Below are 12,747 nucleotides of genomic sequence, written 5' to 3'. Positions count from 1 at the left end.
GCCTCTGGACCCAAAGTAGGAAAGTGAACCTCACTGGTTGTCCTCTGGAACCAAGATTGGCCATCACAATTCACTATAGTTCAGCTGACTTTAGTGTTGGCTTTTCTACTACTGCTCTTGTCACTGGATAGACAGTTCTTTTACAGAATTACAAAGTTGAGTTGGTAGAGACTTCAGGGGTCATTGAAACCCCACTCCAAAATAAATCTCCATGCAAATATCCCTGAGAAGTGGCCACCTAGCCTGTGCTTAAAGCTATCCAAGGATGGGGAGCTCATCACCCCTTCAGGTAGCCTCTTCCACTTTTGGATGACTCTCAGTGTGAGGAGATTTGTCCCAACATTAAGCCTACATTGGCCTCTTGGCCATTTCCCCATTACTACTCCTGTTCTACCCTCTGGGGTCAAGCAGATTAAGTCCAGTTCTGCCTCTGTCTCACAGACCTAACACTGGAAAATGGTTCTCCTGTGCCCCTGCACATTGTAAGGGGTAAATTTAGGGTTGAGACTAAATATAAATATAATTGGTCACCAGGACTTTAATTTCTAAATCCCAATAAAAATACTCAAGTCAGTTTGGGAATTTTATGGTGGTTTAATTAATATAGAGGGAAGGAATTAAGAAGAAGAGAGGTGGGGGAAGGGTATAAGATTTCTCTGGCCTAGCCTGAGCCAAGGGGAGTTCAGAGACCTTCCAGCCATGAGGCCTCCTCTGAGATGAAGGGCCTCCTAGGAGGATGGTGTCTTAGGAAAAGTAAAGGGTAAAAAAAGGAATCAGTCTAAACTCTGAGAGAGCTCAGGAAAGACACCTCACCTGACCCAGGCCAAAATGCCAAAATGCTGCCATGAGCCACACCACTGCCAGAAAGACCAGAGCCACCTCTCCACGAAAATGCCCAGAGAGAGGAAGTGACATGAAATATATAGAGTGTTTTTTTATATCACTTCCTGCGTCTCATATGTACCAATGGTAGCTTAAGCTTGACTTAGGACAGCCCAGGGGGTCTGTCAGTTGTTTCTGATTTGTCATTTGCTAGCACATGTCTGTCATAGGCCATCCTTCTCAACACTTAATCCTTAAGTAGGGGTGTATACATTCCTGATTGCTAGACTAAGCAGGGTGGAGTAAATCTAAAATTCACAACACCCTGAGGATTTTGTTTTCCTCTTGAGGAAAATCATTGCCAGTTCCTTCCACTGATTCGCATATGACATATATGCAAGCCCATGGACTTTCCTTGATCTTTCTCCATTCAGAAAAGGCTTGTTGTGTTTCATGGAATTCCTCAGTCATCATTCCTTGTGACACGACAGTCATTTCCTTCACCCACCGCAATCTCAACCATTCCCCAACCAAAGGGCACACACCTTATTTTCAGCTATTTCTTACCGTAAAGATGCTGCTTTAAATATCCTGGAGTATTGAGGTACTAATTCCCCACTTTGACCTCTTTGGGATATGTGTCCAGTAGTAAGAGGTGGGTAGATAGAACATTGGCTTTGAATCTTGCCGCAGGCCCTTACTAGCTGAGTTACCCTGGGCAAGTCTTCTGATGTCTCTCTGCCTTAGTTTTCTCATATATAAAATGAGAAGAACAGTGGCACCAACCTCCCAGAGTGGTTGTAAGGACCCAATGAGAAAGGGCTTTATCTGTTTTTCAGGTTTTTTCAGTCATGCCTGACTCTTTGTGATCCCTTCTGGGGGTTTTCTTGAAAAGGATTCTGGAATAGTTTGCTCATTTTACAGATGAGGAAACTGACACCCACAGGGTTAAGACCTGGTGTTCTATCCAGTGTACCACCTAGCTGCCCTAAAGTACTCTAGACATGGCAGCTAGCATTACAATGACGCTGATACTAATGCGTGTCCCGCTAGAACTCTCAGATCTTTTTTAGATGAATTAATGTATAACCAGCTGCCTTTCATCTTATTCTGCTAAAGTTAGTCTTTTGGACCAAAGTTTGACTATATGTTAATCTTGCTTCAGTTCCATCTCATGTCCCAATCTGCCAAGACCTTGCCAAAAACAGCCCTATCTCTCTAAGGCAACAAAGAAAATATAAAAATAAAAATAAAAGGTCAATCCTACATAACTGAGGCCCTCCACAGAAGATCTTCTGTCCCGCCCTCTCCAGGCCAAAGGTCACTTTCCTTGGCTGAGATATTGAGTAAAAAGGAAAAAAAGAGTTGACCAGCTTCACCATCTCTTCTGCTCTGATAGCATCCCAGCCAATCAGGCTCCAATAAACCTTAAAAATAACTCACAGCCTTTTGGCTCTTTTTCATTTCCTCCCAAGCAGAGCTCTGTTGGAGCCCAGCTCACATCAGCACCTAAGAGCCAAGTGTTCAGTGTTCAACAGGAACATTTATACCTCAGGAATCAGAAACCAGAACTTGGTTGCTTTTTGGATTGTCTAGACTTGAAAAGGTGATGGACAGAATATTAATAATATAGATTAAATCTAAAAGTATGCTCTGTGCAGATTCCCCACACCCCTGAAGAGCCAGTTAACAGGCTATCTCTACTCCCAAGGCCCAGTTTATTCTTCACTTTTTTTCCCCGGGTTATTCATGCAAGGCCATGCACGAAACCTACCATAGTTTCCACCTTCTGTATATAAGTTGTAGGGGCTCAGTGAAAAGAGAACCAGGCCTGGAGATGGAAGGCTATGGGTTCAAATTTGGCCTTGGACACTTCCTAGCTGTGTGACCCTGGGCAAGTCACTTAACACCCATTGCCTAGCCCTTACCTTTCTTCTGCCTTGGGACCAATATACAGTAGTGATTCTAAGCAGAAGTCTGACAGAATTCTAAGGGTTTGAAAAAAAATTTACAGCAAGAGTATTTAATAAATCACTAGTGGAACTTAGCAGATTGGCCAACATGACAGCAAAGGAAAGTAATGAATGCTGGAGGGGATGTGGCAAAGTCGGGACATTAATGCATTGCTGGTGGAGTTGTGAATTGATCCAACCATTCTGGAGGGCAATTTGGAACAATGCCCAAAGGATGATAAAAGACTGTCTGCCCTTTGATCCAGCCATAGCACTGCTGGGTCTGTACCCCAAAGAGATAATAAGGAAAAATACTTGTACAAGAATATTCATAGCTGTGCTCTTTGTGGTGGCAAAAAAATTGGAAAATGAGGGGATGCCCTTCAATTGGGGAATTGCTGAACCAATTGTGGTATATGTTGGTGATGGGATACTATTGTGCTCAAAGGAATAATAAAGTGGAGGAATTCCATGGAGACTGGAACAACCTCCAGGAAGTAATGCAGAGTGAGAGGATCAGAACCAGAACATTGTACACAGAAACTGATACACTGTGGCACAATCAAATGTAATGGACTTCTCTACTAGCAGTAATGCAGTGACCCAGGATAATTCTGAATGTAATGGACTTCTCCATTAGTGGCAATGCAGTGATCCTGAACAACTTGGGGGGATTTACGAGAAAGAACCCTATCCACATTCTGAGGAAAAACTGTGGGAGTAGAAGCATCGAAGAAAAACAACTGCTTGATTACATGGGTCGAGGGGGATATGATTGGGATGTAGACTCTAAATGATCATCCTAGTGCAAACATCAACAACATGGAAATAGGTTCTGATCAAGGACACATGTAATACCCAGTAAAATTGTGTGTTGGCTACAGGAAGGGTAGGGGTAGGGGAAGGAGCGAAAGAATACAATTCTTGTAACCAAGGAATAATGTTCTAAATTGACTAAGTAAAATTAAAAAAAAAATAAAAGACTGTCTGCCCTTTGATCCAGCCAAAGCACTGCTGGGTTTATACCCCAAAGAGATAATAAGGAAAAAGACTGATACAAGAATATTCATAGCTGTACTCTTTGTGGTGGCAAAAAAATTGGAAAATGAGGGAATGCCCTACAATTCAGGAATGGCTGAACAAATTGTGGTATATGTTGGTGATGGAATACTATTGTGTTCAAAGGAATAATAAAATGAAGGAATTCCATGTGAACTGGAACGACCTCCAGGAATTGATGCAGAATGAGAGGAGCAGAACCAGGAGAACATTGTACACAGAAACTGATACACTATGGTACAATCGAATGTAATGGACTTCTCTACTAGCAACCCAGGACAATTCTGAGGGACTTATGAGAAAGAAAGCTATCCACATTCAGAGGAAGAACTGTGGGAGTGGAAACTCAGAAGAAAAACAACTGCTTGATCACATGGTTCAATGTGAATATGATTGGGAGTGTAGACTCTAAAAATCACTCTATTGCAAATAGTAATAATATGGAAATAGGTCTGGATTGACACATGTAAAATTCAGTGGAATTGCTTATTGGCTACAGGAGGAAGGTGGGAGGAGGAGAGGGAAAGAACATGGATCATGTAACCATTGAAAAAATATTCTAAATTAATCAAATAAATACATTTTAAAAAATAAAATAAATTACTCATGGCAAACTTCCTATTTGATAAGAACTGCTGGGAAAACTGGAAAATATGTCATACCACAATAATCTCAAAATGTACACTCAATTGAAATATTAAAGGTGAGACCAAAAAAAAAGATATTAGAAGAGAACCAGACCAATTACCTTCTGTAGCTAAAGAGGGAGCTCCTAACTGAACAAGGGGTAGAGGCAATCACAACAGATTTAGTAGCTAATTTTGATTACATGGAATTGTAAAGTTTATGCACAAACAAAATCAATGCAATTAGGATAAGAAGGTAAGCCGTCCCTTAAGGGAAAAAAATCTTTATCTTAAATATCTTTGGTAAGGATATGATATCCAAGATATAGGGGATGAACCCAAATATTTACAATCAAGAGCCATTCCAGAATGTAAACATGGACAAAGATTGTGAACAAACAATTCTCAAAAGAACATTGACAAACTTTGAATAACCATAGGAAAGAATGCCCCAAATCTTTAAGGTTAAAAGAAATAAAAATCAGAACAACTCGAAAGTTCTACCTCAGACCCAGCAGCTTGGCAAAGACAACAAAGTTGGGATCACTCAGTGTGGGAGAGTTTTGACTTATCAGGTTCATTAACACCCTGTGAATGGAGTTATCAATTGACCCAACCATTCTGGAAAGCAGGTCGGAACTATGTTAAGAAAAGGACTAACTTTTCTATATCCTTTGATGCTAATATTTTATAGCTAAATACATACCCCCAAAGAGGTCAGGGATAAAAATAAAGTCCTCTTATACACCATGATATTTAGAAGAGCATCTTTGCTCATCACAAAGTACTAGTAATGGAGTGGATGCCCATTGATTGGGGAATGGCTCAAAACATATTGGTATAGATGCTGTGGAATATGGCTGCACTCTAAAAGATGATGGATAAAAAAATTCAGAGACACATTGGAAGTCTTCAAGGAAATTTATGCAAAGTGAAGTACAAAGAATGAGGAGATTTTTGCAAATCAAAGCACTCCATCCTTCACAAATTTTTTATGGTATATAGGATATGTGTCTTCAGTTTTGACATGGGAAATATGGAAACATGTATTGCACAAAAGCACTTATATAACCGGTATCAACCTATTTTCCACCTCAGGGAGGGAGAAAATCTAAACCTCAAAGTGTCAGAAAAAAATGGTCAAAAATTGTTTCTACAGGTAATTTTTTTTAAATATTATTTTATTTGGTCGTTTTCATACATTATTCACTGGAAACAAAGATCGTTTTCTTTTCCTCCCCTCCCCTTCCCCCCCCCCCGCCTTTCCCTCTCCCATAGCTGACGCATGATTCCACTGGTTATCACATGTGTTCTTGACTCGAACCCATTTCCCTGTTGTTGGAGTTTGCATTATAGTGTTCATTTAGAGTCTCTCCTCAGTCTTATCTCCTCCAACCCTGTAGTCAAGCAGTTGCTTTTCAGTGGTGTTTTTACTCCCACAGTTTATCCTCTGCTTGTGGGTAGTATTTTTTTTTTAGATCCCTGCAGATTGTTCAGGGAAATTGCATTGATACTAATGGAGAAGTCCATCACCTTCGATTGTACCACAATGTATCAGTCTCTGTGTATAATGTTTTCCTGGTTCTGCTCCTTTCGCTCTGTATCACTTCCTGGAGGTTGTTCCAGTCTCCCTGGAATTCCTCCACTTTATTATTCCTTTGAGCACAATAGTATTCCATCACCAACATATACCACAATTTGTTCAGCCATTCCCCAATTGAAGGGCATCCCCTCATTTTCCAATTTTTGGCCACCACAAAGAGCGCAGCTATGAATATTTTTCTACAGGTAATTTTAAAAAGTAAAATTTAATAAAAAAGAATGAGGAAAATAATATCAATAAGTGCAATGATCGAAATGGAAGGGCCAGGGACCAAATGACCATGGATGAATGTGACAAAGATAATAACCAAGCTTGGCTCGGAGGGACAGGCATGAATGAGACTGCATCTCTTTTCTTGGCAGAGGTGGGGGACTGTGGGTGAAGAGCACTTTGTTTAAAGTCAGTCTTGGTTAATGAATTGGTTAGTTGGGATGAAATGTTCCTCTTTTCTCTTTTCTTTTCCTTCTTTTCTTTCCTTTTTTAAAAGCCCACTGAGCCACCTAGCTGCCCCTATTCCACCTTTTGAAGGAGTAAAATTCTCCTGTAGCAAATGGAGCATCCCTTAGCTGTCCTGCTTTTAATAGTGAGGGAACTCTAATTCTTTTTTTTTTTTAACCCTTACCTTCCATCCTGGAGTCCATACTGTGTATTGGCTCCAAGGCAGAAGAGTGGTAAGGGCTAGGCAATGGGGGTCAAGTGACTTGCCCAGGGTCACACAGCTGGGAAGTGTCTAAGGCCAGATTTGAGCCTAGGACCTCCCATCTCTAGGCCTGGCTCTCAATTCACTGAGCTACCCAGCTGCCCCCTAGGAACTCTAATTCTTAAGCAGCTGCCATGTGCTTGGTCCTATGGGAGGTAAAAGGAGTGTAGGACCTGGTTACTGCTCCCCAAAAGCTTACCATGAAATGAGAGGGGGAAATGAACACCTAATGACTCTAGAGAATAAGCTGCAAATCAGAACTAAGGGAAGGAAAAATCCAGAAAGAAAATTCCCCGTAAGCTAGATTTGTCTGAAAAGGTCTTATGGAGGAGGAGGGCCTTGAGGGATGGGCAAGATGAGAGTAGATGGAGGGAAGGAGAAAAGAAGACACTTAGGGACAAAGAAAGAGTATTATTAAAACAATGCTGTTTCTACCCCATACCCACACCAATCTGACTGGCAAAGATGGCAAAAGGGGAAGTGGTGAAGGGAATGTGGGAAAGTAAGTATGTGAAGGCCGTGTTGATGGAGCTGGAACAGCCAATCTGGAAAGCAATTGGGAACTATGCTGGAAAAGAGAAGATTTCCTAAGACTTGGAGTGAGCATGATCTGTGTGGGGAAGGTGGGGAGGAGACTCAGAATTCATGGCTTCTCATTTTCCATTGAGAGGAATATTTCCTTACATTTGATTTTCTACTTCCAAAAAGCCCTGATTTCATGGGCTATTATTGGCAGAGTCCTTCCTATATTGCTGTGGCTCAAAGGGATCCTCACTGGAAGTCCAGGACTTTGGTGAGGGGCATGCCATCCATTGCCAGCTTGGTTCTCACACCACAGACATGCAAATATCCCCTTGCCTGGACTTTGAATCTAGGCATTCTGGAGAGACCTGTCTCAGCTGGCCTTGTCCTGGCACAGCTTTTGAGAATGAGCTCAGAGTCCTCTACACTCCAGGGTCAAAGCAACAAGAAGGGTTCTAGGATAAACTAGCCACTCTTCCAGAAAACAAGCCATTGTCTGCTGCTAGCCCTTCCTCTGGAGATGGACAAAGGGCCAACTCACAGGTAATGCTGTGTGACCTATGTGGCCTACAGCAAGTTCCTTAACCTCTTAGAGCCTCAGTTTCTTCATCTGTCAAATGAAAGTCTTGGACTAAATGACCTACAAGGTTTTATTTAGTTTCTCAGTCTCTGTCTCTGTCTCTCTTCCTGTCCCAACCCACCGCCAGCCGCCATGACTTAGAAATCCCGAGACCTGATGTTTGGGTCTCAGCGCACAGATGTCAAGTAGATTTCCTAAAGTCATCTTTGTGTTCTGTTGGACAGGTCTGTGATTCGTATCCCACTGACGTCTATGTCCCCAGGTCAGCCACTGCACATATCATCGTGGGTAGCTCGAAATTCCGAAGCCGCCGGCGGTTTCCTGCCCTGTCTTATTACTGTAAAGACACCAATGTGAGTCTTGAGTCCCAGGCTTTCTTCTCCTTGTTCTGCTGTGTCCTGGTTCCCCCTTTCCTTCCTCTCAGAGCTGGACTCTGTCATCCCAATCCTAGTTGAGCAGCTGGGCTCTGACCCAGACCCCTGGCCCAGATGGACTTAGGTGTGTGTCCTGGTGACTTGTAGCCCACCTGAGGTGATGCACCTCTCCACCCTCCATTTGCCCCTGGCCAATATGAAAGACTTGAGAGCTGTGGGCTTTCTTCACAGGTCCCCGGGAGACCATGAATAGGTCCCAGTGGTGTTGCAGGAGCCTTCTCCTAGAGTCTTCCTCAGGCTTCCCAGAGAAGCAGTGGGTTCTTGGGTTCTTAGGAGAGTTTCAGAGTGACCAAGATGGTGTCCATGGAGGGTGGGTTGAATTGGTGGAAATGATCAGAAAAGTCCCAAGCCCTAAAGGACCTGCTCAATGGAAAGAACATTCAACTTTAAGCCAGGAGCCCCAGGTTCAAGAGCTGGCCCTGCCACTCCCAAGCTTTGTGCCTTTGGACAAGTCCTTTGCCTTTTTGTTTTGTTTTGCTTTGCTTTTCGCACAGAGCCTCACACATAGTAAGTGCTGAATCAAAGCTCACTGACTGATTTGAACAAACAGGATATTCCCCCTGTTCAGATGAGCTGATACTCCCTGGTAGTGAATGTTGAATGAAACCGTGAGGTATGGGATGGATTTGGAGGGAGCCCTAAACTTGCTCCAGTGGCTGCCCCAGCAGAGGAATCCATGTGTGTTTTCCAAGATGGTAGCGCCTTCAGAACAAACATGCAGCCTCTTTAGGCCACTCAGAAGACCGTTCCTCCTGGTGGATGAGTATTTGCTTTTAATTACTTGGCAGTCTCATCTCACGTAGGCTCTTGGAGGGTGGACCCCTTTGCACTCCTCAGTGGGGTTATTTCCCAGGCTGCTGTACTCTTCTGTGCATCAGAAAGGAGAAGGAGATAACTCACCTAAAGACGCACAGTAAATGTGTGTCAGATGCTGGATGGGAGCCCAGGAGTCTCCTGGTTCAGAGCCCATTCTTCTCCCAGTGATGTTCCCCTTGATGCTCATGAGGAGGCAACTCAGGTACGATGTGTATCTGGTTCATCCAGTGCCCAAAACCCAGCCTCAGTGATTTGAGTTTCTATTCCTTCCCCCAGGCCTCCATCTGCCGGAGCAGCCAGCCTCTGTCTGGCTTCAGTGCCCGCTGTCTTGAGGATGAACAGATGCTGCAGGCCATTAGGAGAGCCAACCCAGGGAGTGACTTCATGTACGTGGTGGACACCCGGCCTAAGGTGAGGACAGCAATCCATGAAAGGGCTCATGAAAGGGGGGGACAGTGCCCATCCATCCCTTTGGGGGCTCATCGGACAAAGATGGTCCAGCCCCAGGAGAATGGCTTGGAGTTCTGCTCCTTCATCACTTCAGGACCTATGACTTCCTAAATGTAGCCACAGCTGCCCACACTGAGGGCCACCATCCTCTCTGAAGGGAGCTGGCCATTGCTCGATGTTGGAGCTAGAAGTTGGACCTTGCTTTCTGATAAGAAGTCTGCATGAGGCAGTGAGGCACTGGGAGAGTGTACTCAAAGGACCAGGACCTGTTTTTCATCTTTATTACCTTGAGCAAGTCCCTGCCTCTTTCTGGATCTCAGTTTCCTTCTTTGTAAAATGAAGGGTTGAACAGGAGGGCCAGTGAGAGCCTCCCAGCTTTCCACCTTGGTTCCTAGGATCCTCCAACACTGAACTTGACATTCCTCCCAGAAGCACCTGGGAGCAGAGTCAGCAGCAGATCACTGGGTTGGGACCATCTTCTAGTTGGTAGAGTAGAGCCATTATCCAGGAAGTCGACTCTAAGCTCTTCTTTGTGTGCCTGGCCCCAGGTATAGCTCTCTGCACACAGGAGGCACAGAAGGCATGTTTGGCTAGAAGAGTCCAATGGATGGATGGTGGGATAAAAGGATAGATGGAAGGATGACAAAGGATTTATGAAATGCCAAGCACTGTCCCGAATGTTGGGAATATAAAGAAAAAAGATTAGATAATCTGTTCTTTAAATGAGGGAAACAAGACACACATGAGTGGAAGAGGAGATGGAAAGGTGGGTTCACAGGCAAATTAAATGGACAGACCTGGGACCTGGATGTAGCAGCAGGGCAGACGGTAAGGTCTTTAGGATGCTCTGCAGATGGTAGGGCCTGGTGGTCCTCCAACTCATCTGAAGCTTTGTAGTGGGTGATGCCCAACTCATCTAAGTGGTATGAACAGCTTTGTTGTTCTTTGTGCCTGATGGTTGGGCCTGATGGGTCTGGGCAGCCCAGATTGAGGAGGGAAGGAAAAACTGAGTCTCCCCCATACATATATACCATGACCCTAGGGCAGGGGTGAGGAAGAAAGAAAAGGAAGGCCAGGGGGGCTTGAATTGCTGTTGACTTGGATAGCTCTCCCTATGAATCAAGGCAAATAGTCTGCTGTCTCCCAAGGAAGGTAGAGGTTAGGACAGACCAGATACATTTTCCACTCTGGCTCAAGGGGAAAAAAGGCTGACTTTGGGGCAAGAGGACCTGGGCTTAAAGTGTGGCACTCCTGTTCAGTGTGTGGCCTTTAGCAAGTCCCTTCCTCTTTCTAATCCTCAAGTTCCTCTTTAAAATGAGAGAGGTGATGCTTAAGGACCACCACCCCTCCCAGGTCTGCTCTTCTCCGATCTGCTGAGTTAGGAAGAAAGATTCTACAGGAGACGCATAACCTGCATCCTCTGGGAGTGAGTACCAGATTCCTATAAGATATTGACACTGTCTGTCTACCTTAGGGGTCCATCAATGGGCCAGGAGCCCTCTTGCCCCTCCCTTCTCTGCGCTTGGTCTCTGATAAGCTTGGTTCTCTCCAGGCCTCAGTTTCTTCCCCACTCTCTCTGCACTGGCCCAAAGTTCTGGGTGTTCTGGGGCATCAACATGAGCCTGGAAGCTTGCAGTTCTCCTCAGGCCTTTCAGAGAGGACCTGCTTGAGGAAGGAGTCGCCCAGCCCCAGAGCAGGACAGCTTCCCCTCCTGCTTTGGCCTGGGCCTCCCCTACTGACCCAGAACTTTATGCCCTAATTGGGGCAGTCTCCTTGCCCCTTCCCACTTAGGCTCCTTTGCTGCCCCAACCCTGCACCCTGACTGGATTTTCTTAAAACTCTAGAGAGAAAAATCGCCTTCCTGGGTAGAAAAATAGGCCTCGTCTTAGCAGACACCCCTGGGAGAGAGAGTCGAGGCTGTTGGGGAGGATTTGGGGAAAGAGGAAGATAGACAGAGACAGAGAAGGCCTACTTTAGCCTTCTCTGGGCACCAGGGAGAAGGCCTGGAGTCCGGAGGGTTTTGTCAGAATTGGTTCAGGACAAGTACAGTTAACACATCTTAGCAACTAGCTGAAGGGGCCAGGCAGGCATCAAGGTTGCTCCTCTCTGAAAACCTTCAAGGAAATGCTGGGCCAACCGGAGCTGGGCCAATCCCAGATTTAGCTCCTCAGGAGGCACCGATTGGGGGAGTATTTTTAGCTGTGGGATTATTTCTTCTTAGTGATAGATAACAGTTCTGATGCTGGCTCATTAAGGAGCCAAATAACTATGCCCTTGACCTTCTGTTCCTTTCCCCAACCTCTCTCTCTGCCCCCCCTGCCCTTCTCCTTCCCCCTCTACCCCCTTCCATCTCTCTGCCCCCTCCTTCCTTCTCTATCCCTCTTTTCCCCCTTTTCTGCCCAGCTCCTTCCTTCTCTTCCCTCTTTTTCTTCCCCCCTCTTTCCCTCTCTACTCCCCTTTTCTGCCCCCTTCCATCTCTCTCTGTCTCCCTCCTTCCTTCTCTCTTCTCCCTCTCTCTCTCTTCCTTGTTCCCTCTCCCTCCCTTTCTCTTCTTTTGTCCCTTCCTTCCTTTACTTTCTTCTTTCTCCTCTTTCATGTCCCCTCTCTCTCTTACCTCTTTCCCCCTTCTTGTCCTTTGTCCCTCACTCTCAGCTCCCTTCCCCTCTCCCTTTTCTCTCCCCCCCCCATTTCTCCCCTCTGGGTATGCACACTTGCCCCCTGGGGGCTGCTTGGACTTTAGTCCATTTAAAGAGCTCCCCTATAGATTCTCCTCCTTGAGGAACTGAGCTGACCAGAGGGAGGGTGCCCTGGTACAAGTCTCCATCTTTGGGAAGAAAATGTGGGAATGTTTCCTATGTGAGAGACAGAACTGAGAGTGGATTAGGCCTGCCAGTGCCCTAGTCTGGGCCCCAAGGCCCCACCTTTGGGGGTGCCCACTCCCATAGAAGATGAAGAGACAGAGAGCAAAAGCTGTCTGTCCTGTGGGAACAACAGCTGCACATAGTGGGTCTCTATTGAAAGGAAATTAATGGCATTTCGGGATTAATACCTCCTTATTTCACTTCTGATCTTAGTGGGAAGGCTTCTAACTCATCTTCATTGCAGAGGATACTTACTGCTGGTTTTAGATAGATACTACTTATTATTTTAAAGAAAAGCCCATTTATTCCTATTCCTATGCTT

At 45.0% G+C, this 12,747-nt stretch overlaps 1 protein-coding gene across 1 annotated transcript in view; it reads left to right on the top strand.

The window, feature by feature from the left end:
- MTMR7 (myotubularin related protein 7) overlaps positions 1-12,747 on the top strand; it is a 123,928-nt gene that overhangs the window by 75,428 nt on the left and 35,753 nt on the right. Inside the window, exons 5-6 of the mRNA XM_007495622.3 lie at positions 8,089-8,217; positions 9,391-9,525. Of these exons, the coding sequence (XP_007495684.2) occupies positions 8,089-8,217; positions 9,391-9,525 (264 nt within the window). The remainder of the gene's footprint in view (positions 1-8,088; positions 8,218-9,390; positions 9,526-12,747) is intronic.

Source organism: Monodelphis domestica, chromosome 6 (assembly GCF_027887165.1).
Source record: "Monodelphis domestica isolate mMonDom1 chromosome 6, mMonDom1.pri, whole genome shotgun sequence".
Lineage (NCBI taxonomy): Eukaryota > Metazoa > Chordata > Mammalia > Didelphimorphia > Didelphidae > Monodelphis > Monodelphis domestica.
This window is presented reverse-complemented; position numbering and strand designations above follow the sequence as displayed.